At 46.4% G+C, this 25,154-nt stretch overlaps 1 protein-coding gene across 1 annotated transcript in view; it reads right to left on the reverse strand.

Annotated features, from left to right (window-relative positions):
• Positions 1–2,136: 2,136 nt before the first annotated feature.
• SERINC2 (serine incorporator 2) overlaps positions 2,137–25,154 on the reverse strand; it is a 33,749-nt gene continuing 10,731 nt past the window's right edge. The window contains exons 2-10 of the mRNA XM_035119672.2: positions 24,528–24,689; positions 23,401–23,588; positions 18,774–18,853; positions 17,062–17,199; positions 14,152–14,321; positions 13,387–13,477; positions 8,982–9,126; positions 6,485–6,697; positions 2,137–2,814 (exon numbers count right to left, since the gene is read on the reverse strand). Of these exons, the coding sequence (XP_034975563.1) occupies positions 2,676–2,814; positions 6,485–6,697; positions 8,982–9,126; positions 13,387–13,477; positions 14,152–14,321; positions 17,062–17,199; positions 18,774–18,853; positions 23,401–23,588; positions 24,528–24,689 (1,326 nt within the window). The 3' untranslated portion in view covers positions 2,137–2,675. The remainder of the gene's footprint in view (positions 2,815–6,484; positions 6,698–8,981; positions 9,127–13,386; positions 13,478–14,151; positions 14,322–17,061; positions 17,200–18,773; positions 18,854–23,400; positions 23,589–24,527; positions 24,690–25,154) is intronic.

A 25,154-nucleotide genomic window follows, 5' to 3' on the forward strand; every position in this document is an offset into this window, starting at 1 on the left:
AGTCAGCTTCTCAAGCAATGGTCAGTAATTGGCTCAGTTCAACAAACCAATCGGTGGGGAACATTTTTCAGCCAGAGAGTCACATTGCTTTCTGGGCACCCTTTCTGAGACCAACATGGTGAATGGGACCACAGGCAAAAAGTATTATCAGTGTTCAAGGACAAATTCCAGTCAGGCAAAAACACTTGGGATAAGAAAGCGAGATGTGTGGCCTGGACAGAGTTCCAAGGGTCAGAAAGAGAGATTCAGATGTTCACATTCAGCTGCCAGGCATGAAGTTCCCTGGTCCTGGGCTAGTCTATTGACTTGTAGGAGCATGAACTGAGAAGCAATGCCGCAAACTCTGGTGGCTTAGGCACCTGCACAGGCTGTGCTGAAGGTTTCCAAGGCAAAATGAGACTCAGATGCTGCCCAAATGTGCTCTAATGGGAGCTAGAGCATATCCTGGTCTTCAAGCAAAGACTGGACAGCCATGGACTTCCTGCATCAAGGAAGGGGATGGTCTCAGCAGGCTACAAGGTCTCCTCCAGCCCCGTTACTATGAGCTTCTGGTATCTTTCACCACACAAAGACATACCGGTAATTGATGGGCTGCCTTTACCACAAGGTCACACGCCAAGATGTCTTTTAATAGAGGAATTGGACATATTTGTGGTACGGTAGAGGATAAGCCTATCAAAAGCTATTGGGAGCTTTTAATATTATTGTATAAGCACTTTTAAGAAGTTTATTGAATTTTCTCCTCTTTGTTATCTGGTGTTAACAGATTATTTTTTAGCCAATTTGTATTTTATGTGGTAGAGCTGCAATAGATGACACCAACACGATGATGGTGTTGCTTTCAGAGATGACGATGATGGTGTTGCTTTCAGAGATCATTTTTGTATAAAGTGATGAATGAGAAGCCAATAACAATGCAGGGAGGGAAGGAGATGTGCTCATGGGTCTTTCAAAATCCTGTGTAGGGTTTTTTGTTTTGTTTTGTTTTTTGCTGTGATTTGGAGTCAATTTAAAGATGACTGAAAAGAAATGTGGGTTCTTCCATCCTTGCAAGCCCTCTACCCAAGAGCAAACAAATGTTCTTTCAACCTCTTGCTACCATGTTTGGACTACTGATGCCCACCATTTTGCAAAATGTCTCACACATGGAATGCTCAACAGGACCTCTCCTCCAATCCCAACTGCAGCCATTGTGTGTAAAAGCCAAACCCTAACAATTCAATCTACATTGAATTGCCAGATTTACTTTTTGAGAAGACTCCCTGGAAAAGACCCTGATGCTGGGAAAGATGGAGGGCATAAGGAGAAGGGGACGACAGAGGACGAGATGGTTGGACAGTGTTCTCAAAGCCACCAATATAAGTCTAACCAAACTGCGGGAGGCAGTAGAAGACAGGAGTGCCTGACGTGCTCTGGTCCATGGGGTCACGAAGAGTCGGACACAACTAAACAACAACAGCAAATCCTACTCCTTCCGTGGGGATAAAGGTAAAGGTAAAGGGACCCCTGATTTGTGACTGACTCTGGGGTTGTGGCACTCATCTCGCGTTATTGGTGAGGGAGCTGGCATACAGCTTCTGGGTCATGTGGCCAGCATGTCAAAGCCGCTTCTGGCGAACCAGAGCAGCACACGGAAATGCCATTTACCTTCCCGCTGTAGCGGTACCTATTTATCTACTTGCACTTTGAAATGCTTTCGAACTGCTAGGTTGGCAGGAGCTGGGACCAAGCAACAGGAGCTCACCCCGTCGCGGGGATTCAAACTGCCCACCTTCTGATCAGCAAGCCCTAGGCTCTGTGGTTTAATCCACAACGGCACCTGTGTCCCTTCTGTGGGGATTGTTGTTGTTGTTTAGTCATTTAGTCGTGTCCGACTCTTCGTGACCCCATGGACCATAGCACTCCAGGCACTCCTGTCTTGCACTGCCTCCCGCAGTTTGGTCAAACTCATGTTCGTAGCTTCGAGAACACTGTCCAACCATCTCGTCCTCTGTCGTCCCCTTCTCCTAGTGCCCTCCATCTTTCCCAACATCAGGGTCTTTTCCAGGGAGTCTTCTCTTCTCATGAGGTGGCCAAAGTATTGGAGCCTCAGTTTCACGATCTGTCCTTCCAGTGAGCACTCAGGGCTGATTATGCTCAAGTCTGTTCGTTTATTTAAAACTCCCAAGTTACACAAAGTTGCATATCAAAATAAACAAATTTATCCAAAACAAAGTTATTCTTGCAATAAGGCAAATTGGCAAAAGAGTTCCTTTAAACAGAGACATTCAAAGTTATTCTCATGCTAAACATGAAAAATAACTGGTCGGCCATCCTTTAGGGCCTTTTGCAACATGCTTGGAGGTCATCACGAGCAGCAGCAATCTAATCTGTACTGTCCCCCCAGCAAAGAAAACCATAATGACATATGTGTCAAGTATCACACACAAGTGGACCCATTTCCTTTGTTTAACATATTCTTTGAGAAAAAGGAACAGGCGAAGGCACAAGTGTGGCAGATCTGCCTAGATGCTGAAAGAGCAAAAAGGGATTACGTGGACAGTTTCGGTGCCCATTCAGACCAGAGTCCACATTTCAAGTAAAGGAACGAAGAATCTCCTTTGTTCACCCCTTCGTCATAGCAAGACACACTTTTTCTTTGCATAGAACAAACAGTGTGGCACTACAGACAGCTTTCAGCTGAAGTCGCGATCCGGAAGCACAATGGGGGCTACCAAAGTCCAGATGTACAGGAGAAGCCCAGCCCAGCTGGAAGAAATCTTCACCCAGACTGCAGTCCAAGGGCTGGTCAACACCCGGTTGTTTGCTTCAGGTCTGAGGAAAGAACACAGACACAAATCAAGTCTCTGGATTAAGATAAGATTCAAAATTGTTGCACCCCGCATCAGCCTTGCCATCACTTGCCAATGATTTCCCATGTCAAGTGCAGATATATATCATGGGTTACCCTGCCCTCCCAGTTACTGGGTCCTCACAACAACCCTGTGAGGTAGGCCAGTCAAAGAGAATGAGTGACCCATTGATACCCAGTGGGCTTTACAGCAGATTGGAACCCTGGGTCTTCTCGCTGGCTCTCCAAGAGGTATCTACACAGTTTCCGCTTCCAGGTGTTCAGGCACACATCGCAACTGAAAGCGCTCAGAAGAGCAATGTGTCGGCAGTTCCTTGGACACAGCCCTCAGCTCCCCAGCTGCACGTTCCCAAAAGATCTCGGTTTCTCACACACCAACTTGAAGCAAAGCAAACACTTTTGCTGGCGGGGAAGAAGGTTTGTGTGCGCAGGCATCAGTAATGGCCACGGTGCTTTCTCCAGTTTGCAAATGTCAGCACAGGTTCCAAAACACTGGCAACCCCTGACTTCTACACACTTGGGATAGTGAACAATGTGGCCTTCAGCAGGCTGTACATCCTGCCCCCCTCATCCTGAACAAAGCCCATCATGGATAACTCAGATTATTCTTGCATTCTTCCTGAGCATGGTTGAACACTAAAAAAAAATAAAATAAGGCAGCATCTGTGTACAGCTGGACTGCATCTGCTATCTAGATAGGGAGCTGGTGCAATACTGTTTACAAGTCCCCCAAATGCAAAGAACACAACAGCAGCTTTGCAGAAAGCCCAGATCCATCAGACAACTCCTAACGCCAAACTCCACCGTTGACCTATTTAAGGAGGGATATAAAAACCAAATTGTTCTTTATCTTCCGGACAACTTTTGCCTCCTCTGCCTCCAGTAACATTGCATACTAGGCCCTTAAGATGACAATTTAGTTTAGGCCTTTAGAATTAACGTAAATACAGAAGAAGAGCCTGCTGGATCAGGCCAGTGGCCCATCTAGTCCAGCAACCTGTTCCCACAGTGGCTGCCCATGGAAAACCAGAGCAACACTCCCCTCCTGTGGTTCCCAGAAACTGGGATTCAGAAATATGACCGCCTCCAAACCTAGATTGAAAGTGCCATAGCCATTGATAGCTTTCTCCTCCATGAATCTGCCCAGCCCTCTTTTAAAGCCATCTGAGTTGGTGGCCAACACTGCCTCCTGCGGGAGTTCCACAGTTTGTGTGTGTGAAGAAGTACTTTCTTCTGCCTTTTATCCATTAGAGGAGAGCCAGGAGCCCCTTCTTTCCCCCCATGAAGCACTAGTGGCAAGCTGTGTTTACGTGCTTTGCTTGCTGCCTCATGGTTGCAGTTGCCTCCTATACCTGTCCTTGCAAATGATCCCGGAAAAAAACCCTCTCGAGTCAACTTTCATTCAGAAACTGAGCACTGGAGAGGGTGGAAGGAGGGGGGGGGGTTCCAGGAGAGACGTCTGCTGTCACAGACCGGCTTCCACCGTGCTGCCAATCTCACTGAGACACAAAACGTTCAGAGCGAACACACTGGCAGGAGTACAGGCCAACCTTGGTGCGATGGCAGTGAGTCATGCGCCACAAATAGCCAGGTGCTCACAGCTGGAGATGGGGAGGGGAGCCAGGTATGGGTGTACAGTCAAGCAAGGCAGTGTTTGAAAACTCCAAGCAGGGATTCTGCAGGGGGGGAGGGACTGTTTCACAATGGCCTTTCCCTAGAGCATATGCACAGGCAACTCTTCCCATCTGCTCCTCTAGACTTCATGGAGGTCACTCTCTCCTCACTTAAAAAAAAGTGCTTGATCTTGGAGAACTGATCCTTGTTACCTAGGCAACAGTAGTGGGCAAAGTAGAACACTAGAACTCTCAGAAGAAGAGGAGACCAATTTCTATATACCCCATATGCCTAGGAAATTCTATCTGGGCGGGCCCTGCTAGTTCTCTACTGTGTTTCTCTGAAAATAAGACACCATCTTATATTTAGTTTTCCTCCAAAAAACACACTATGGCTTATTTTCAGGGGATGTCTTATTTTTTTCCTCCTCCTCCTCCTGCCACGGCCGGCATTGCTGCTGCGCCTATCACTATGTCTTATTTTCAGGGTATGGTTTATATTCCTTGAATGCTTAAAAATCCTGCTACGCCTTATTTTATGGCTACGTCTTATTTTCAGAGAAACAGGGTATATGTTCCACCTGTCTGTATGTTCATTTTTTTCTCTCTCTCCCTCTTTACTTTAGGGATGCCCTGCTGAATTTTTGCTTCTTAATTAGATAGGCGAAATGGGTGAAAATGATGTTGACCACCAGGCTGTTATGGAGGCAACTGGTATTTTAATGTGTTTCACTGCAATTTAACTATTCTGAAAACTAGCCTGTTTTCCTTCCTTTGTATTTTTATAATCATATTTTTAAAATGTTGCAAGCTTGCCTTGAATCCCAACTTGGGAGGAAGTAGGCTATAAATATATGAAATGAAATAATAAAATAAAAACTATGCCAGCCAAATGTGCACAGGCTGGCAAAACCCAGCCAGCCACATTCTGGATTGCCAAAGGGTCTTCAAAATACAGCCTCACATCCAGTGCATCTGAGTAATCTCAGCCAGGAAGGAACCAGACCAGAGAATTAACATGGAAGGGTCATTGGAAGCATTCTAATCCATCTCTTCCTCAATGTAGGATGCTCTACAATGCAACTGTGGCATCCCTGACATAATGGCCATCCAGCCTCTGCTTAAGGACCTCCAGCAAAGGAGAGCCCGCCACCTCTCTAAACAGTCTGCTCTCTGTTTCTCATTTTCTGGGGTTGTGCAACCGATCCAGCATAAACCCAGATACTGAAATGAATCAGTTTCAGCCAGATCAGGTGGAGATAGCTCTCGGTTGCCCCAGGTTACCCCGGTTTAAAACCCTAACAAAACCTTAGGGTTGGTTGAACCTCAATTTGGTACCCAGATCAAGGTTTGGCCCACCCTCAAATTAGAACAGATCTGAAGCACCATATTGGGCCTGGATTAGGGGTGGGCATGCACGGCCCTGCTATTTTATTGTATATTATATTTTTATCAAATTTATACACTGCTTGATTGAAAAAACAAACAAACCTCAAAGTGGTTTTCCGAAAAGATAAAACAATAAAATTATAAGTAAGAACTGACAACTATAATCATTCTAAGGCAGGCACCCCCAAACTTCGGCCCTCCAGATGTTTTGGACTACAATTCCCATCTTCCCCAACCACTGGTCCTGTTAGCTAGGGATCATGGGAGTTGTAGGCCAAAACATCTGGAGGGCCGCAGTTTGGGGATGCCTGTTCTAAGGCATTCAAAAAATTAAAACTGAAAACACATTAAAACTTACGCCAACTTTCTAAGCACCTGGGTAGGCTTGTCTAAACAAAAACACTTTTAGCAGGTGCTGAAAAGAGTACAGTGAAGGCAACAGCCCGATATCAATAGGCAGGGAGTTCCAAAGTGCCACACTAAACAATGTGCCATACTATTTTCTTTCTATGTTTCCCCAAAGTCTGCTTTCCTGTAGATTTCCACCCACCAGGCTCTGCTCCTGCCCTTCAGAGCAAACCGAGAACAATTCTGTTCCATCCTCCTGCACGGGAGTGACAGCTGTACTCACCTGTACCAGTTTGTGAGCGTCATCATGATGTAGAGGGAGGCCAGGAAGAGGCAGATGTGGAAAAAAGAGTAGTTGTACGTCACTCCATCCTCCTCATTGTCATAAGTCCGGCGCCCCTCGCCTTCAAAGCCAGCATTGCCCCCTTCGATCATAGCTGGGCTCTCCTCTGTCAGCATCATCCTGTTCACTTCGACGTGGTCCGAGGAGCGGATGCTGTAGGTAAAGCAAGGAGAACATCAGTTGTATGCCCCTTCATCCCTCACTATGTTTTCAACATGCCCCGTGATGTCAAGGTGCTGTTTTGAGTGCATAGGCATGCACCCCTATGTGCCTGAATATGGATGCCCACCACCCTCCGGATTGTGGGATATCTTTGGGTCAGGCACTTCGTATATATGTTATGTTTATAGATACAGCTTCTCTTCAGTTAACGGGGAAGGGATTTACTACTCAGTGCCAGCAGGGGGAGACTAACATAAGCTCAATGCACTTTGGGTCTATCACACACGGGATCAGCAAGCAAGCAGTTCTGGGTGCTATCCTTTAGGCAGAATATCTATAAAGTGGAATAGGCTCAGACAGGCTGATGTGCAAGGTCTGAAGGGTTCAGAAGCCTGAGACTCTTAGAAATGAGGATGTGAGCTGAGCCTATGCTTGCCGGACCCAGAGGCTTGTTCTAGAGTACTTTCCTTGCTCACAGCTATATATTCCTTCCGTAATTCTTTGTAAGCCCTGGGGTGGAGTAGTCTATGTTTAAACCACAGCAGCATAGAATCCTGTTCTTGGCCAAGGAATGGCTCTGCCACAGACATTACAGGTGCCTCTATCTAGCTGTCTACTGTGGGGTAGCAAATAAAGTGCTTGGCAGAAATTCTTACTCTTTTTCTCCACTTATGCTCTACAGTGGTACCTTAGAATCATAGAATCATAGAGTTGGAAGAGACCACAAGGGCCATCCAGTCCAACCCCCTGCCAAGCAGGAAACACCATCAAAGCATTCTTGACATAGGCCTGTCAAGCCTCTGCTTAAAGACCTCCAAAGAAGGAGACACCACCACACTCCTTGGTAGCAAATTCCACTGCCGAACAGCTCTTACTGTCAGGAAGTTCTTCCTAATGTTTAGGTGGAATCTTCTTTCTTGTAGTTTGAATCCATTGTTCCATGTCCGCTTCTCTGGAGCAGCAGAAAACAATCTTTCTCCCTCATATATATTTGAACATGGCTACCATATCACCCCTTAACCTTCTCTTCTCCAGGCTAAACATACCCAGCTCCCTAAGCCGTTCCTCATAAGGCATCATTTCCAGGCCTTTGACCATTTTGGTTGCCCTCTTCTGGACACGTTCCAGCTTGTCAGTATCCTTCTTGAACTGTGGTGCCCAGAACTGGACACAGTACTCCAGGTGAGGTCTGACCAGAGCAGAATACAGTGGTACTATTACTTCCCTCGATCTAGATGCTATACTCCTATTGATGCAGCCCAGAATTGCATTGGCTTTTTTACCTTGGTTCCCAAACGCTGAAAACCCGGAAGTAAGTCTTCCGGTTTTCAGATGTTTTTCGGAAGCTGGACATCCAATGCGGCTGTCGGCTATTATTTCAGGGGTGCCTGCACCAATCAGAAGCTGCACTTTGGTTTTCAAACATTTCAGAAGTCAAACAGACTTCTAGAACGGATTAAGTTTGGCACTTTCTATTTATTTATTTTCTTTTTATTTTGCGTTTTTGTTTGTTTGTTTGTTTTTTAGGCTTTTTCAGTTAATTTGTTTTTGTGACTGTGTGGAACCCAGTTCAGCTACTGATTGATTGATTGATTGATTGACTGTGTGACTATGGAAATGGATAAAAAGCCCCCATCCAAACAATGACTCATCAGTGCAGGTAAGAAAATAAATTAATTTTAATTTTTATCATCTACAATACTGTCTTATTTATTTTATAGTACAGTACATTGATTATTGCTTTCATTTTATGGATCAATGGTCTCTTTAGATAGTAAAATTCATGGTCTGGCACGGATTAATCCGTTTTGCATTACTTTCTATGGGAACGCGCTTTGGTTTTGGAACGCTTCAGTTTTGGAACGGACTTCCGGAACGGATTAAGTTTGAGAACCAAGGTACCAGTGTATTTGAAAACAAAGCAAAAGCTCCAACAGCATCATAAGTCTCCATTGCTCATGTATTAAGGTGCCTCATATTAAATCAGTCCTCTGAACCATCTAACTCTCTATTCCAGGCATCCCCAAACTTTGGTCCTCCAGATGTTTTGGCCTACAACTCCCATGATCCCTAGCTAACAGGACCAGTGGTTGGGGAAGATGGGAATTGTAGTCCAAAACATCTGGAGGGCCAAAGTTTGGGGATGCCTGCTCTATTCTCTATCCAAAGGGCCTACGGCAGAGCTGGAGAACCATAGGCGCTGGGGCAGAATGTGGCCTTCAAGACACCTAGTAAGTTAGATGAGTTCGGTTTCTAAATGAATATGAATTCCTACCTTATGAAGAATGTGCAGAGGATGAAGATGACCAATCCCACAATGCTCGGTGCATCCCACCACTGAGTTGGTTGTCCACCAGCAGGAAGGGTGCTGGTGCCATTGCCCTCCATTCGGATCAGAAGGGTCGGGTTGCAGTATTTGTCTGCAAACGAAAAACAGACAAAGCTTCAGTGAATTACATCTAAAACTGGTGTGGGGAACCTTGGGCCCCGAAGACATTGCTGAACAGCAGATTGACTTCATTCCACACACCCTGCACACAGGAAAAGCACACTCAGAACTTCTCACCCCCCTTAAAATAAATCACATATCCTTTTTGGGGAAGTATTCTGTGCTGTCAGGTCTGCAGAGATATGACTTCTCATCAAACCAAGAACCTGCGAAGACAGATTCTGTGGGCTGCAGGAGGAACAAGGCATTGCCCGACTCTCCCACATGTCAATAGAAGCAACAGGGTGAGCTACCGTGTTTCTCATATTATAAGTCATGTCTTATAATCTTTTTTTCTCAAGAAAATAAGCCTATGGCTTATTTTGGGGGGGTGTTTTATTATTTTTTTAAAAAATTACAGTATGGTACCTCCCCTGTCCGGCGCCCGGAACTGGCTGCTGCTGCGCTGCTGGGCGCGTTGTCGGCGCTTCAGCAGGGCACGCTGCTGGGTCCCGCCGGGTCGGGGCTTCACGCGGCGCGCGCTGAGGCTCTTGCCGGATCCCGGCTCGGAGCAGCGCGCGCTGCGGCTCTTGCTGCGTCCCGCAGCGCCAGCGCCAAGCGCCAACCCAGCAGCGGGACCGGCGGGACCTGCAGCGCGCGCGACAGGAAGAGGAGGGACCAGCGAGTGGCAGCCGCGGCGGCCAATGAAGGCTCGGCCGGGTGTTTTTTGTCGTTGTAGCTGCGTCCCGCTGCGTCCCTCCTCTTCCTGTCGCGGCTCGGCGCCCGGAACTGGCGGCTGCTGCGCGCGTTGTCGGCGCTTCAGCAGGGCACGCTGCTGGGTCCCGCTGGGTCGGGGCTCCACGCGGCGCGCGCTGAGGCTCTTGCCGGGTCTCGCCGCCGGGTCGGGGCTCCACGCGGCGCGCGCTGAGGCTCTTGCCGGGTCTCGCCGCCGGGTCAGCGCTTGGTGCGGTGCATGCTGCTGGACATTTTGGAGGGGCAGCAGCAGCCGATTCCGGGCGCTTACAGGCATCTTCCTCTTCCATGGCGCCATCCAGACCTGCTCCCACCACTACGGCTTATTTTTGGGGTATGTCTTATATTTCTTCAACTCAGGAAAATCCTGCCATGGCTTATTTTGTAGGGATGACTTAAAATATGAGAAACACGGTATAACAAGAGGGCATGTCCTCCAAGCCAAGATAAATATGTCTCCGGGAAAAAGAGGGAACAAAATCCTAAGTTTGAACAGGGAGGGGTAAACGATGGAAATGTCATCGTGACACGGAGACAAACTGGCATCAGTTCCATAATACACACACAGTGAATGAGATCCAACTTGGAATCGTGTCTGGGGGTATTTTCTCATGATACTGGTTTTGCCAAAGCCTCCTTTTAAGGAGGGGAAAGGGGGATACTGGTCCCAGATTTGCAGCCACAGTCATCCTATTTCTGCACATGGGGAGGAAACAGCAAGGCAACAAGCATGCAAGTGGACACTTCCCCAAGAACAGTGCCACAACAGTAAAAAACTCAGTCAATGTGGTTTTATTAAGATGGAAACTTAGACCAGGGAGGATAGGGACATAATAATAATAATAATAATAATAATAATAATAATAATAATAATATAATTTATTATTTATACCCCGCCCATCTGGCTGGGTTTCCCCAGCCACTCTGGGCGGCTTCCAACAGAAAAATGAAATAAATTAATCTATTAAACATTAAAAGTCTTCCTAGACAGGGCTGCCTTCAGATGTCTTCTAAAAAATCTGGTAGCTGTTCTTCTCTTTGACATCTGATGGGAGGGCGTTCCACAGGGCGGGCACCACCACCGAGAAGGCCCTCTGTCTGGTTCCCTGCAACTTGGCTTCTCGCAATGAGGGAACCGCCAGAAGGCCCTCGGTACTGGACCTCAGTTTCTGGGCAGAGCAATGGGGGTGGAGACGCTCCTTCAGGTATACTGGACCGAGGCCATTTAGGGCTTTAAAGGTCAGCACCAACACTTTGAACTATGCTCGGAAACATACCAGGAGCTAATGTAGGTCTTTCAAGACCGGTGTTATGTGGTCTCGGCTGCTCCCAGTCATCAGTCTAGCTGCTGCATTCTGGATTAGTTGTAGTTTCCGGGTCACCTTCAAAGGTAGCCCCACGTAGAGCGCATTGCAGTAGTCCAAGTGGGAGATAACCAGAGCATGCACCACTCTGGAGAGACAGTCTGCAGGCAGGTAGGGTCTCAGCCTGCGTACCAGATGGAGCTGATAGACAGCTGCCCTGGACACAGAGTTGACCTGCGCCTCCATGGACAGCTGTGAGTCCAAAATGACTCCCAGGCTGCGCACCTGGTCCTTCAGGGGCACAGTTACCCCATTCAGGACCAGGGAGTCCTCCACACCTGCCCGCCTCCTGTCCCCCACAAACAGTACTTCTGTCTTGTCAGGATTCAACCTCAATCTTGTTAGCCGCCATCCATCCTCCAACCGCCCTCCATCCTAATTGAGGGGTACAGAGCATAAATACATCCTTCCAAGCACCAGCCACTGGTGTGCAATGTAAACACTGGGGTACAGTTCAACTGAAAGTACAGTGGTACCTTGGTTTGCATACGTTTTGGATTACAAACACGTCAAACCCGGAAGTGCGTGTCCTAGTTTGCAACCTTTTTTTGGATTACAACCCATTTTTATTGGGAATAAGAACAAAAAAAAATTGGGAGGCCCCATTGGCGAAAGCGCACCTTGGGTTACAACCTGTTTTGGTTTACAAACGGACCTCTGGAACGGATTAAGGTACTCATGTCAGCACATAAGAAGAGCCTGCTGGGTCAGGCCAGCCAGCATCCTGTTCTCATAGTGGGCAGTCAGGTACCCTAATGGGAAACGTGCACACAGGATCTGACCCATAGCTGCCAAGTCTCCCGTATTCCCCGGGAAACCCCCATTTTTCCAGCTGTTCCCAGACGAAAAAACAGATTTTTTTGTTTATTCTGGCACGGCGGCCATTTTGGAACTGGGTGGAGCATGCTCAGAAGCGGCTTTTGATGCTGCTTTGCCCAGTTCCAAAATGGCTGCAGCGCGACTTCTGGTGAGGTGGCCATTTTGGAACAGGGCAGAGCAGCATCAAAAGTAGCTTCTGAGCATGCTCCGCCTAGTTCCAAAATGGTGGCAGCGCTACTTCCGGTCTGCTACTTCCGGTCCAGTCCCTTATTTCTCAGGCCGGAACTTGGCAGCTATGATCTGACCACAAGAGCACTCTCCCCTCCTGTGGTTTCCAGAAACTGGTATTCAGAAGCATGACTGCCTCAGACCATGGAGGCAGAGCAAAGCCATCATGGCTAGCAGCCATTTGTAGCCCTCTCCTGCATGAATTTGTCCAATCCTCTTTTAAAGCCATCTCAGTTGGTGACTATCACCACCTCCTGCAGGAGCGAGTTCCATAGTTTAAGGATGCACTGCATGAAGAAGTAAGTGCAAGCTTGCACACAGGAAAATCAGATCTGTGTTGCCCATGCACACATTTACAGTGGTGTGTACACAGCCACACAGGCATGCTTAAAGATCAGGCGGGAAAGGAAAGAACCTTTTCAATGGTTGCTCCTTAACTGGAGAATGTGCCTAGAACTTAGTTCAATTAGTCTTAGGGCTTAAAAAAAAAAGTCCAAGCCTTCCACTGAATTTACAACTGACTTTTTATAGTGACTTTCCCCATCCGGTGCTTTCCTTACATTGTTGTTGTTGTTGTTTAGTCGTTTAGTCGTGTCCGACTCTTCGTGACCCCATGGACCATAGCACGCCAGGCACTCCTGTCTTGCACTGCCTCCCGTAGTTTGGTCAAACTCATGTTCGTAGCTTCGAGAACACTGTCCAACCATCTCGTCCTCTGTCGTCCCCTTCTCCTAGTGCCCTCCATCTTTCCCAACATCAGGGTCTTTTCCAAGGATTCTTCTCTTCTCATCTTTACATTATTGGACTACAACTTCCATCAGCCCTGATCAAAATAACCAGTGGTGATGGGAATTGTATTTCAGCCAGAACAGGTTGGGGAAGGCTTTTATATGGCATTTTCATTTTTCTCTGCAAACTTTGTTTTACTGGGATTTTAATTTGCTTGTAAACCCTTTTGGATCTTTTCCTCCCAATGGTTTTTTTTCTTAAAAAACAAACAAACCCCAAAGCAAACAAAAACCAGGATACACAGTATTAAGAATAAAAGTAAATATAAAATAGTTCATGGTTGGGAAAGTGCTACTTACTCGGGACATTTGCCAAGGCTGACCAGGTGATGAACATTGTATAGAGTGTAATGATGGAGGCTTGCAGCAGCCCTGAGTGAGGCTGGGCATCCTGTAGAGGAAGAGGAGCAGCACCTGTTAAAAGTACCGAAGAATATTTGGTGCAAAAATCAGGGCCGAACGAGGCACGATGTTAAATGCTTCTTTGCATTTAACACACAGGGGAGCTGGTGTGGTCTTTAAAATAAAACTGCATCAGCTAGGGCTTTTAAAAATATAAAGAGAAAAAGATGATTTAATGTTTTCCTCCCCTAGCACCCAAGTGTGTGTGTGTATTTTAATTACTAGCTTTTGGGCCAGGGTGGGGCAGAGCCTCAGGACTTCAGCAGGGGAAGAAAAGGTTAAATTCTCTGTCCAGGACTGTTCTGATCTTTTTAATTAGCAGTATGTGCACCCCTCAGCTGATTCTCTCTCTCTCTCTCTCTCTTGAGATGTGTGTGTGCTTCAAATGCAGAGACACATCTCAAGTCATGTCTACTTAGGCCCTCAATACATCAATTTTTTTATTTAAAAAAAGCTGGGGTTGTCTTATAAACTATTTAGTTTTTCATTGCATTGTGTTTCATCATTCTGATACACAAGCCACCTAGTGTGAGCTTTGCTCCAAAGGTGGCCCAAGTTAATAAAATTAATGTGGCGTCATGGTTAGAATGCCCGACTAGGACCTGGGCGAGCTCCACGAAGTTCATCAGTGAGTAGCCTTGGGTTCTCAATGCAGCATCTTACCTGGACCTTGGGCAGGATGGAAACCACGGACACAATCACACAGAAGATGAGGTTAAGGCTGATGAGCGCCTTGTTCTCTGTACAACCGTCTGCCTTTGTGTAATACACATAGAGCAGCACCACCGCAGCGATGGAGACAGCGTAGAAGAGGAACGTGAAGATGAAAAGGGCTGAGAAAAGAAAGCAGGGGAGATGTCAATACACAGCTCACCAATAAGCCAGGGGACAAGTGGACTTCCACCCACTATTGGACTAGAACTTCCATCAGCTGCAGCTGCAGCTGCAGCATGGCTGATGGTCCGGAATAATGGGGAAGTTGTAGTCCAACCACATTTGGAAGGCCACAAATCCCACCCTCTACATTTGAAAATACTAATACTACTACTAATAATAATAATTTATTATTTATACCCCACCCATCTGACTGTGTTTCCCCCAGCCACTCTGGGAGGCTCCCAACAGAATAGTAAAAACACAATAAAACATCAAACATTAAAAACTTCCCTTAACAGGACTGTCTTCTAAAAGTCAGATAGTTGTTTATTTTCTTGACATCTGATGGGAAGGCGTTCCACAGGGCGGGCACCATTACCAAGACGTCCCTCTGCCTGGTTCCCTGTAACTTTGCTTCTCGCAGTGAGGGAACTGCCAAAAGGCCTTCAGCACTGGACCTCAGTGTCCGGGCTGAACGATGGGGGTGGATACGCTCCTTCAGGTATACTGAGCCGAGGCCGTTTAGGGCTTTAAAGGTCAGCACCAACACTTTGAATTGTGCTCAGAAACGTACTGGGAGCCAATGTAGGTCTTTCAGGACCGGTGTTATATGGTCTCGGCAGCCACTCCCAGTCACCAGTCTAGCTGCCGCATTCTGGATTAGTTGTAGTTTCCGAGTCACCTTCAAAGGTAGCTCCACGTAGAGCGCATTGCAGTAGTCCAAGCGGGAGATAACTAGAGCATGCACCACTCTGGCTAGACAGTCTGCAGGCAGGAAGGGTCTCAGCTTGCGTACCAGATGGAGCTGGTAGACAGCTGCCCTGGACACAGAATTGACCTGCGTCTCCATTATTTTAATTAATGGCCTTCCATTAATTAATGGAAGGTATTGGTATTGGAGGAGTGAGAAGGATGGAGAAGCAAGCCGTGTTCTCACCCCCCATCATCTGTAGGGGAACCATCAGATAAGAGGCTCATTCAATCCTTTCGTTTCCCAGAACTTTTCTCTGTTGCGTCTGTTGTTTTTGCAAGTTCTCTTTGAGCCAATACAGTGGTACCTCGACTTACGAAGACGATCCGTTCCGCGGCCGTCTTAGTAAGTCGAAGTCTTCGGTTGTTGAAGCGCCTGTTCTGCACATGCGTGAAAAGACTTCCGGGGTTGTCGACTTCGGAAGTCGTTCGGATGTCGAGGTATGACTGTACTAACGGCACCATCCAATGCATGTCTACTCATAATTAAGCTCAATGAGTTCAGTGGGTGTTTCCAAGTAAGTGTGCATATGGACATGTGTAGCAGTCATGCACATTCCTCCAGATTGCCCTGGACTCCCAATTCCCATCAGCCTCAGTCAGGGTTGCCAACAGTCAGGGATGGCAGGAGCTGCAGCCCAATGACGTCTTGAGGGCAACAGATTCCTCATCCCAGCAGTAAGAGGGATGCTTCCCAGATGCTCAGAGGCACCAGATTTAAAAACAAAACCATGCTGGTTCCTTGCCCTGATCCAAAGTCTCTCCCCACACAATGGAACGGAGTGGGAGCTTATCTGCTTACAGTAAGAGAGTCTGTGCATTGCTTTTTAATTTTAAAAAAGTGAGGGGAGGGAAAACGAAACAAAGGAGGGGAAAACATGGCACTTACAATAGAAATTGGGACAGGAGCTTGCTACACTCAACATGTTTGGGAGGGGTTCTTGGTGGGTCTGATTCATACCTGCCAAGTCTGCCGCTGAAAAATGCGGGGTCAGCAGCAGCGCGGCACCGGAAGTTGCGTAGAAGCAACTTCCGGGGCTGCTCTGCGCATGTGTGGGCACCAGAAATCGGGCAGAGCAGCACCGGAAGTCGCTTCTACGCATGCCCGGTGGCCATCTTGATAGAAGCGACTTCCGGTACCGCTCTGCCCGATTTCTGGTGCCCACACATGGGCAGAGCGGCACCCAAAATGTAGGCTCCCTGGCAGGTAGGAAATCCGGGGGATTTCCGGGATTTTCCTCCATTCGGGAGAACAGCGGGAAACAGATTAAAATCCGGGGGTTTCCCGTGAAAAACGGGATACTTGGCAGCTAAGGTCTGATTATACCTGGAAGGCTGCCGTGTATAACTATGCTATTCTTTGGTTTCAAAATAACTAAAAAAAAAATCATTTGAAAGAGGGGGATCCACAGTAACTAATCAGAACCAATACACACAGTTTGTATCCTGCATTGTTTGACATATATTTATGTTCTTGGAGTGGCTAAGAGAGCAGAAAAATACAGCACTAATAGAAAAATATAGCATACTAGGGGCTGGAACCCTGCATACTTCATTCACCAACCCTTGTCAAATTCACACCTCTTCTCAGACCAAATCTCAGCTTGCCCACTCCCAGCTCCCTCCTCCTTGTCCTCCAACACTGCTGCGGTGGCCCAGGAGCTCTGAGAACCCAATCTGTTATCATGCTGTAGTTCACAGCGCCATCTGTCAGTGTCTACACAAACTGCAGTGTGATGACATCATTAGGAAAACATGAAATATAAATTTAACACAAAGGAGGACACCCAGCAACAATCTATTCTTGGAGCCTTCAGTGTTGGTGCTCGTGGGCACCACAATCTTCTCAGAGGCTCCCCTCAATGCCCACCAAGGAACCCGCTTGTCTGAACCCACACACAGAGCACATCAGTTTTACACACATGTAACTAAGTGTTCCATACTGACCTGCATACCAGGATTTCGAGTTGCCATTATCCGCATTTCGCAGCCAAATCTGACTCCAGGAATGTGCAAAGTCAATCAAGAGGATAAGCTGGATGAGGATGAAGAGGAAAGAGCCAACTACACCAAAGTAGAACCAAACTTTGGAAAAGTAGAAAGTGGGAGGGAGAAATAAGGAAATATGGGTTATTGCTTATTATCCTCAAGCTGCCGATAAGGAGTTTTAAACAGGTATCCTTTGGGGATGTAAAAATGGTATTAGGGTTCCTATATGTCCGTAATTTCCCAGACATAGCTGGGATTCCTATGTCGGAAGTGTAGATTTTGGTGAATTTCCTTAAAAATAGCTCAAAACCGTGAGAACAAGGCGCTGGATGAAACGGGCCCTTGACCACATCTAGCAGGGCTTTTCTTGAGATCTTACAGCAAGTCTACAGAACCATTAAAGGTGTTTCGTAATGGATAAAGCCTTGGTGAAAAATTAGGGCAGGGGTCGGCAACCTAAGGCCCATGGGCCACAAGCAGGTCCATGGGGGTTGTTTAACCGGCCCATGGACCCCCGCCACCCTCTCAGGGACCCGCGCCTTCCGTGACACTGGCCGGCTTCCCATTGGCTGCAGGAAGCTTCTGCAGCCAATGGGAAGCTGCACACGCCTCCTCCGCGCCAGAAGGAGAGCCGGAAATAGCATTTGTGCATGTGTCTCCAGCCTACCACGGTGTCTGCGGGACCGTGAACCGGCCCAAGCCACTTTGCCAACCCCGATAGGGAAGAAGCCGAGAGACCCATCTGTGCTGGGTCCCAGTCTCATGAGAAAGAGAGAGAACCTTGCCTAAGGCCAGAAGTGAGGTTCAAATCCTGAATTTCATGATCCACAGCTTTGTATGCCATTTTAACTGATGTGGATGATCAACCCTAGAATCCTTCAAGCTCTTCTAGCAGGTATTATAAGAGTGCAATCAGTCATGAAGAGGAAGCAAGGAATCAGTTATTCCACTGTTGTTCACTACTCAGAAGGAAATGGAGACTGTGAACACTCATGTGTACCAGCTGTGTGTCATTTGGGATCCAGCAAAGGACTCCTCCCTGTATCCACCATTAATCCTATTCAGAGTAGACCCATTAAAACCAAAGAGCTTGTTAGTTGCATCCATTGAATTTGATCTGTCTGCTCTGAGCAGAACTAGTATTGAGTACAACCCACTGTCAAGCAATAAGAGCATCGCTACCCCAGGTGGTTCGTGGAAGCAAACAATAATAATATTGCAGGACTCTTTGCTGAAAGCTCAGAAGCTAAAGAGGGTTGGAGAGAGTGCTTTAAACAAACCAAGAAAGGAAAGCATCTGTTCCCTTCTATTCACACTGTTTCTAAAGACTCAGCAGAACTCACCTTTGACACAGCTCTGAGCACTTGCACCAGGCAGCTGAGCTTCAGAGCTGCCTGCCATTTTAATTACCCACAATGCCCCAGATGTAGCATTGCCTGGTGGAAATTAAAATGGTGGATGGCTCACAGCCACCCAGCAGAGAAGGTACAGCTACTACTTCCCACCCTGAGGCACTGATGTATGAGGGGGACGGGGGCAAAGAATGGCTCTGACTACCCTTCTCCTTAGCTTTCACAGAACACAAAGTATCCAACCCCACCTTATGTAGAGCAGCCCACACACAAAAGCCCCTTTGCAAGTCAGGAATGCAAATGCAAGGTTTTGCTTACCAGATGTGAACGGTCCATCAGGAATATAGAAGGCCCCCACTGTTATTCCAATTAGTATCAGGAATTTGAAGAACCAAAACCTGGAGTTGAGAAGAGGAGAAAAGACCTTTTAAAAAACGAACAGAGGAGTCCTAGAAAGTCCTCTTCAGCAGCGTTTGTTTTGCTCCAACATTATGCCAGGATGGAAACATCTGGAGCAAAGTGCAGCTGCTAGGATGTTAATAAGAGATAGAAGTCCTGGATGTGCAACACAACTTTTCTGTCACTTGCATTAGCCAGCAGTTCACTTCTGAGCTTCATTCCAAGCAATGAGGTTCACCTTTAAAGCCCTTAGCAATTTGGGACTGGGTTACCTCAAGGACCAACCATACAACCGTGCCCATAATCCAAGACCCGTGTCTCAGGTCCTCCATGTCCGCTTGCTGGCGAAATCTATTGGCGAGCACAAGAGACAGGTCTTCTTAGTGGTGACCCTGCAGTCGTGGAGCTCTTCCATTTAATATTTATTTGGCCCCTTCAGTTCTGGCATTCAAAATGGCCTTGATTCTTTTCCCCACAAGTGCCCTTTAAAATATACCTTTAAAAATATACACACATAACTGGGAACACATTCAATAAAAGCACAAGCTGCAGGAATCGAGCCATCCAAATCTCTGTACATCTTAGTTACCACTTCCATTTTACTTGATCTCTGCTACTCCTGCTTTCTATGACTGTGCCCCTCCACAGCGACCCAGTCGTATTTGGAGAGTGTCTTATGACAGCTGGCCTTCTTTTATGAACTCAATAAAGCAGGGTCACATTTCACAGAAAACACCCATGTCTTCTCACTCTGTTGCTCCTCCTTCAGCAAGTAAGCTTTTTTCCTAGAATGCAGCGCCCCAAACCAGTGCATACCAGTACTCAATATTTTGTTCTTTCATCTTGTTCCTAAAACCTGGCTATTAACCTGTGCACTGCCACAGGAAACATTATCAGACCAGTATGCAAAAAATAACTTTGGCATTTGGTGACCTCGGCTTGATATCCCTCGTGCATCTATTTTTCTACATTCGCTCAGTGCTTCAGGCTCTGCACCCGAGGGTCTAAATGTTCCCCATTCCTCTCTGTACATCGCTTTGTGAAGGCTTGGCCACAAAAAGCAAAGAATACATTGCAGGAATAAATAAGTAAGCTGAGAGGCTGCAGGTGACTATGAGGCTCAAAGAGAAAAAGAAGAACTATAGCTCAGCGGAAGAACATCTGTCTTGCATGCAGAAGGCCCCAAGTTCAATCCCTGGCATCTCCAGGTAGTGTTGGGAGGGAAGCCCTGTCCGAAACCCTGGAGAGCTGCTGCCAGTCTGCGTGGACAATACTGAACCAGATGACCCAATGGTATGACTCAGGACAAGGCAGCTTCCTGCGCTCCCCCCATCGGAAAACGGAGTTGCTATTTCCAACCAGAAGACAGTAGTCACACCACTCACAATAAGTCACAGTTGGGAAATATTTAAACATCAGCTGTCACAGCCTCAGCAATCTTGCTTTAGAAGGCCTAAGAACATTAGAACTCAAAAATTATCCAGGAAAGTTGGAACTTTGTGGGGCGCAGGCAGAGAAACCCTTGTCAAAAGGTAGGGTGCTTTATTTTGAGTGAGGATTTTAAAGCAGGGTTTATTTATATCTTACTTGGTCCTATTTCAGGAAAGGTATGAAGGCATTTAACATTGGCTAATGCAGAGTTACGTAAGTCTTGGCCTACAGGCTCTGCATCTGAAGCACTGCTGCTCTATGATGTATGCAAAGCAGGAAGGAGGAACTAAAACATCTTTTCCCAACCTTGTGCCTGGCAAATGATGCTGGACTTCAACTCCCATGTGACTCAACCAGATTGGGCAATGGTCAGGGATGATGGAAGTAGGAGCTCAACAACAGCTGGAGGCCATCAGGATGGAGTGAAGGCTTAACTAAAAAATGTTAAGAGTTTTGGGCTGGGTGGATTTGATTTAAAACACTAGTCAATAATACAGTGGTACCTCGGTTTGCGAACGCAATCCGTTCCACAGAGGCTTTCGCTCGCCGAGGCATTTGCTCGCCGAAGGCATGCTTCTGCGCGTGCGCGAAGCGCCGATAGAGCGTTTCTGCGCATGCATGAGCTGCGCAGATCGCGTCTGTGCATCCTACGCCGCGGATTATGGATGTAAACACTTTCAGGTCCACGGCGTTCGTAAATGGAGGTTTTCGTAAACGGAGGTAGTCGTAAACCGAGGTTCCACTGTAATCATATCTGGCTGGGTTTCCCCAGCCACTCTGGGCGGCTTCCAACAAAAAAATTATAATAAATTTAAATGTCACACATTAAAAGCTTCCCTGAACAGGGCTGCCTTCAGATGTCTTCTAAATGTCAGGTAGTTATTTATCTCTTTGACATCTGGTGGGAGGGCGTTCCACAGGGTGGGTGCCACAACCAAGAAGGCCCTCTGCCTGGTTGCCTGTAGCTTTGCTTCTCGCAGTGAGGGAACCGTCAGAAGGCCCTCAGCGCTGGACCTGAGTGTCCGGGCAGACCAATGGGGGTGGAGACGCTCCTTCAGGTATACTGGGCCAAGGCCGTTTAGGGCTTTAAAGGTCAGCACCAACACTTTGAATTGTGCTCAGAAACATACTGAGAGCCAATGTAGGTCTTTGAGGACCGGTGTTATATGGTCTTGGCCGCTGCCCCCAGTCACCAGTCTAGCTGCCCCATTCTGGATTAAGGCTTGATTTAAATATTTTTTTACAGAAAGACTCATTCTTGCTGGTAGAATCTTAATATTTACAAGCAGATGAAGGTTTCGTTTTTGGAATAATACGTTTTCAGAGTAGTTTTTACAGTTATAATCAAAATTTACTGTTTTGGTTATACTATTAGAAATACATAGATAGATAATTATGAAATTATTGTGAGGTTTAAGAAGTTAACTGTTTATATTTGGACAACTTTTCTGCTGTACTTTATTGGAAGGAGAAAAATAATCATTTCCTTAATAACAATTTAAACAATTTATTTAACTAAAACAATAGCATTATAGCATATGTATGCATGTTTGTTAACTGATATGATTTATTTTTTTAAAAAAACCCAACTTAGACTGAGTTTTAGACTGAGTTTTAGCATTCATGAAAAACGTTAAACAAACCCTTATTTCCTGATGAATAGCCTTTGGACTATAATGTAACTTAAATAGAAAACTATCTTCAGAAACATTTTTCCTCCAAAAGCATTTTATTTTAAAAATACAATTTAAATTTTAAAAATCCCATTTAAATTTTAAAAATCCCATTTAAATTTTAAAAATCTGATTTTTTAAAATAAAAAAATCATTGATTTTTATCCACCTTAGTTTTGGGGGCATGTGATGCACAGCAACCTTGCTAAATCTAAGCACATCTGGGCTTGCTCCATGAGATGGTCGAGAAGTCACCTGCAAAATCTTGCAGCTGTACCATCCTACCTAGAACTACTCAATGGGACTTAGTTCTGAGTAAAAGGTAAAGGTAAAGGGACCCCTGACCATTAGGTCCAGTTGTGACCAACTCTGGGGTTGCAGCGCTCTTCTCACGTTATTGGCTGAGAGAGCCGGCTTACAGCTTCCAGGTCATGTGGCCAGCATGACAAAGCCGCTTCTGGCAAACCAGAGCAGCACATGGAAACGCCGTTTACCTTCCCACCGGAGCGGTACCTATTTATCTACTTGCACTATGACATGCTTTCGAACTGCTAGGTTGGCAGGAGCTGGGACCGAGCAAGGTTGGCAGGAGCTGGGACCGTCACAGGGATTTGAACTGCCGACCTTCTGACCGGCAAGCCCTAGGCTCTGTGGTTTAACCCACAGCGCCACCCGCGTCCCTGAGTTCTGAGTACAGGTGAATAAAATCTGCATGGTGAGTTTCATAGAAGGCAATTTTTTTTCAAAATGGCCCAATGCCCATGGAGAGGAGCTGGGTCAAACTATTCTCATCTGTCATGACCCTCTAAAATTAATAATAATGAAACTAACAATACACAAGTGAAACTGACCTGCTGGTTTTGAACAAATGAAGGTCAACTTCAGAAGACAAAAGCCCTGCCTTTATTTGTTTAATAGATCGGTATCCAGCTTTTTCATTTCATTACATTTCACTGCTCCATTTAGAATAATATTATTACGTCCGAGTACTGTTAATTTCAACATTAACTTTCCCAACACTACCATATCCCATTCCTTTCTGTACCAGTAGTTCAAGCCAGCTGCAGCCATATCCCTCCAAAACCTTGCAATCATGAGTTATGAAACAGCCAACAGCAGGCATAGGCAAACTCAGCCCTCCAGATGTTTTGAGACTACAATTCCCATCATCCCTGACCACTGGTCCTGTTAGCTAGGGATGATGGGAGTTGTAGTCCCAAAACAGCTGGAGGGCCGAGTTTGCCTATGCCTGGCCAATAGTGTCCAACTAGCTCCCTATTGTAAACTGTAGAATATTACCTTCCATAAGAAAATTAAGGAGTGCTGCTTGTGGTGAGGGTAAAATACGACACTTTACGGTAGATCAGATTTCTCAAAAGACTGTATCCCAGAAGGTTTTGGCTTTTGGACTTTCCCACCATAGACACAAATATGTTCCTCACCCATTCTGGATTGAGGCTCTTGGGTCCTTGCTGCTCCTCACGCAGACCATTATCAAGGCAAACAGGAAGAAGAAGGCAGCTGTGGCAAAGCACATGCGGTATACTGATTTGTGACCCAGGAAGGACTTGCAGGCGACTTTGCCGTGGACACCTAAAACTGTATTGCCTTCGTCACAGAACCCAGGAATCTGGTAAAAGAAAAGGCACACATAAATAATAGGTTTAATCTTGGTACGTGGCTAGCAGAACTGCTGCCTGTTTGCCCCCACTTATGCTCTGCTTGCATATTTGGAAATAACATGTTTGTTTGTTTTGTTTTGTTTTGTTTTTAAGATACTGTACATTTCCAGTACACCCTTTCATCAAAAGGAAACTAAACCACTCAATGTCAATCTTGGTACTTCTAAATCAGGCACAGAAAACCTGTGTCCCTCTAGAAGTTGCCAGACTACAATTCCCATCATGCCAAACATTTTCTGAGCTGGTGCCAAAGCTGGCCCTACTACTACTGCTACTAGGCAGAGTGAGAGCAGCAGATGCTTGGGAGTGAGGTAGGACCCCCCTCTATTCCCTCTGCACCCCCTAAGCTACTCTGCTGTCTCCCATTGCCAGCTCAGTTGGATCCCATGTGTGGAAAGGGAGGGTGCCATTTCTGTCCTTTGCCTCAGGCAACAAAAAATAAATAGAGCCCTGGGTGGGTCTGATGTGGTCGTGTTGTTGTTGTTGTTGTTGTTGTTATTGTTGTTGTTGTTTGTGTTCTCATTCTATATTTTGTTGTTGTAAACTGCCCTGTGACCTTTGGATGAAGAGCAGCAGTATACAAATAAATAAATAAATAAATAAATAAATAAATAATGGTTTCTTATAAAAGAATGAGTGCACAGATCCTGGCCTTAACAGACCATCTTGGCTGTGAGTCCTGCAATACCTGCTCTCTGCTTTGCTGGCCTTTTCCCACCTGGCCTGGGAAGACAGGACCCTGACTTACTCCAGCTACCAAAGCCTTGAGCGTGGTTTTAACTGTGGAAAGGCAGCATACAAATAAAACTATGTATGATGAGAGGTGTAGTTTAACAACATATGGAGGGGCCGCAAGTTAGCCACCCTGATGAAACACGGTTGCTTACCTTGTAGAGTTCTGCTTCTACTCCGGGGATGATCATGATAATAGACACCAACGTTCCCAGGAACAGGAACAAGGTGAAGCTCAGACGTGTGATGGTGGAGTTCTTTGTTGAGGGGCAACAGCCGCACAAGAGGCAAGGAGCAGAACCACAAAGACATGACACCTGGCAGTGGAAGAACAGCAATGAATATCCGCAACAGGGCAAAGATTTATTGTTTATTATTACATATTGTTTATTATCACTGGAAGGACAGATCCTGAAGCTGAGGCTCCAATACTTTGGCCACCTCATGAGAAGAGAAGACTCCCTGGAAAAGACCCTGATGTTAGGAAAGATGGAGGGCACAAGGAGAAGGGGACAACAGAGGATGAGATGGTTGGACAGTGTTCTCGAAGCTACGAACATGAGTCTGACCAAACTGCGGGAGGCAGTGGAAGACAGGAGTGCCTGGCGTGCTCTGGTCCATGGGGTCACAAAGAGCCGGACATGACTAAACGACTAAACAACAACAGCATTACATTTATACCCCACCTTTTCCTCCAAGGAGCTCAAGGTGGCATACATGGTTCTCTAACTCCCCATTTTAATCCTCACAACAACCCTGTGAAGTAGGTTCAGCTTGAGAGA

Source organism: Zootoca vivipara, chromosome 6 (assembly GCF_963506605.1).
Source record: "Zootoca vivipara chromosome 6, rZooViv1.1, whole genome shotgun sequence".
Classification (NCBI taxonomy): Eukaryota; Metazoa; Chordata; class Lepidosauria; order Squamata; family Lacertidae; genus Zootoca; species Zootoca vivipara.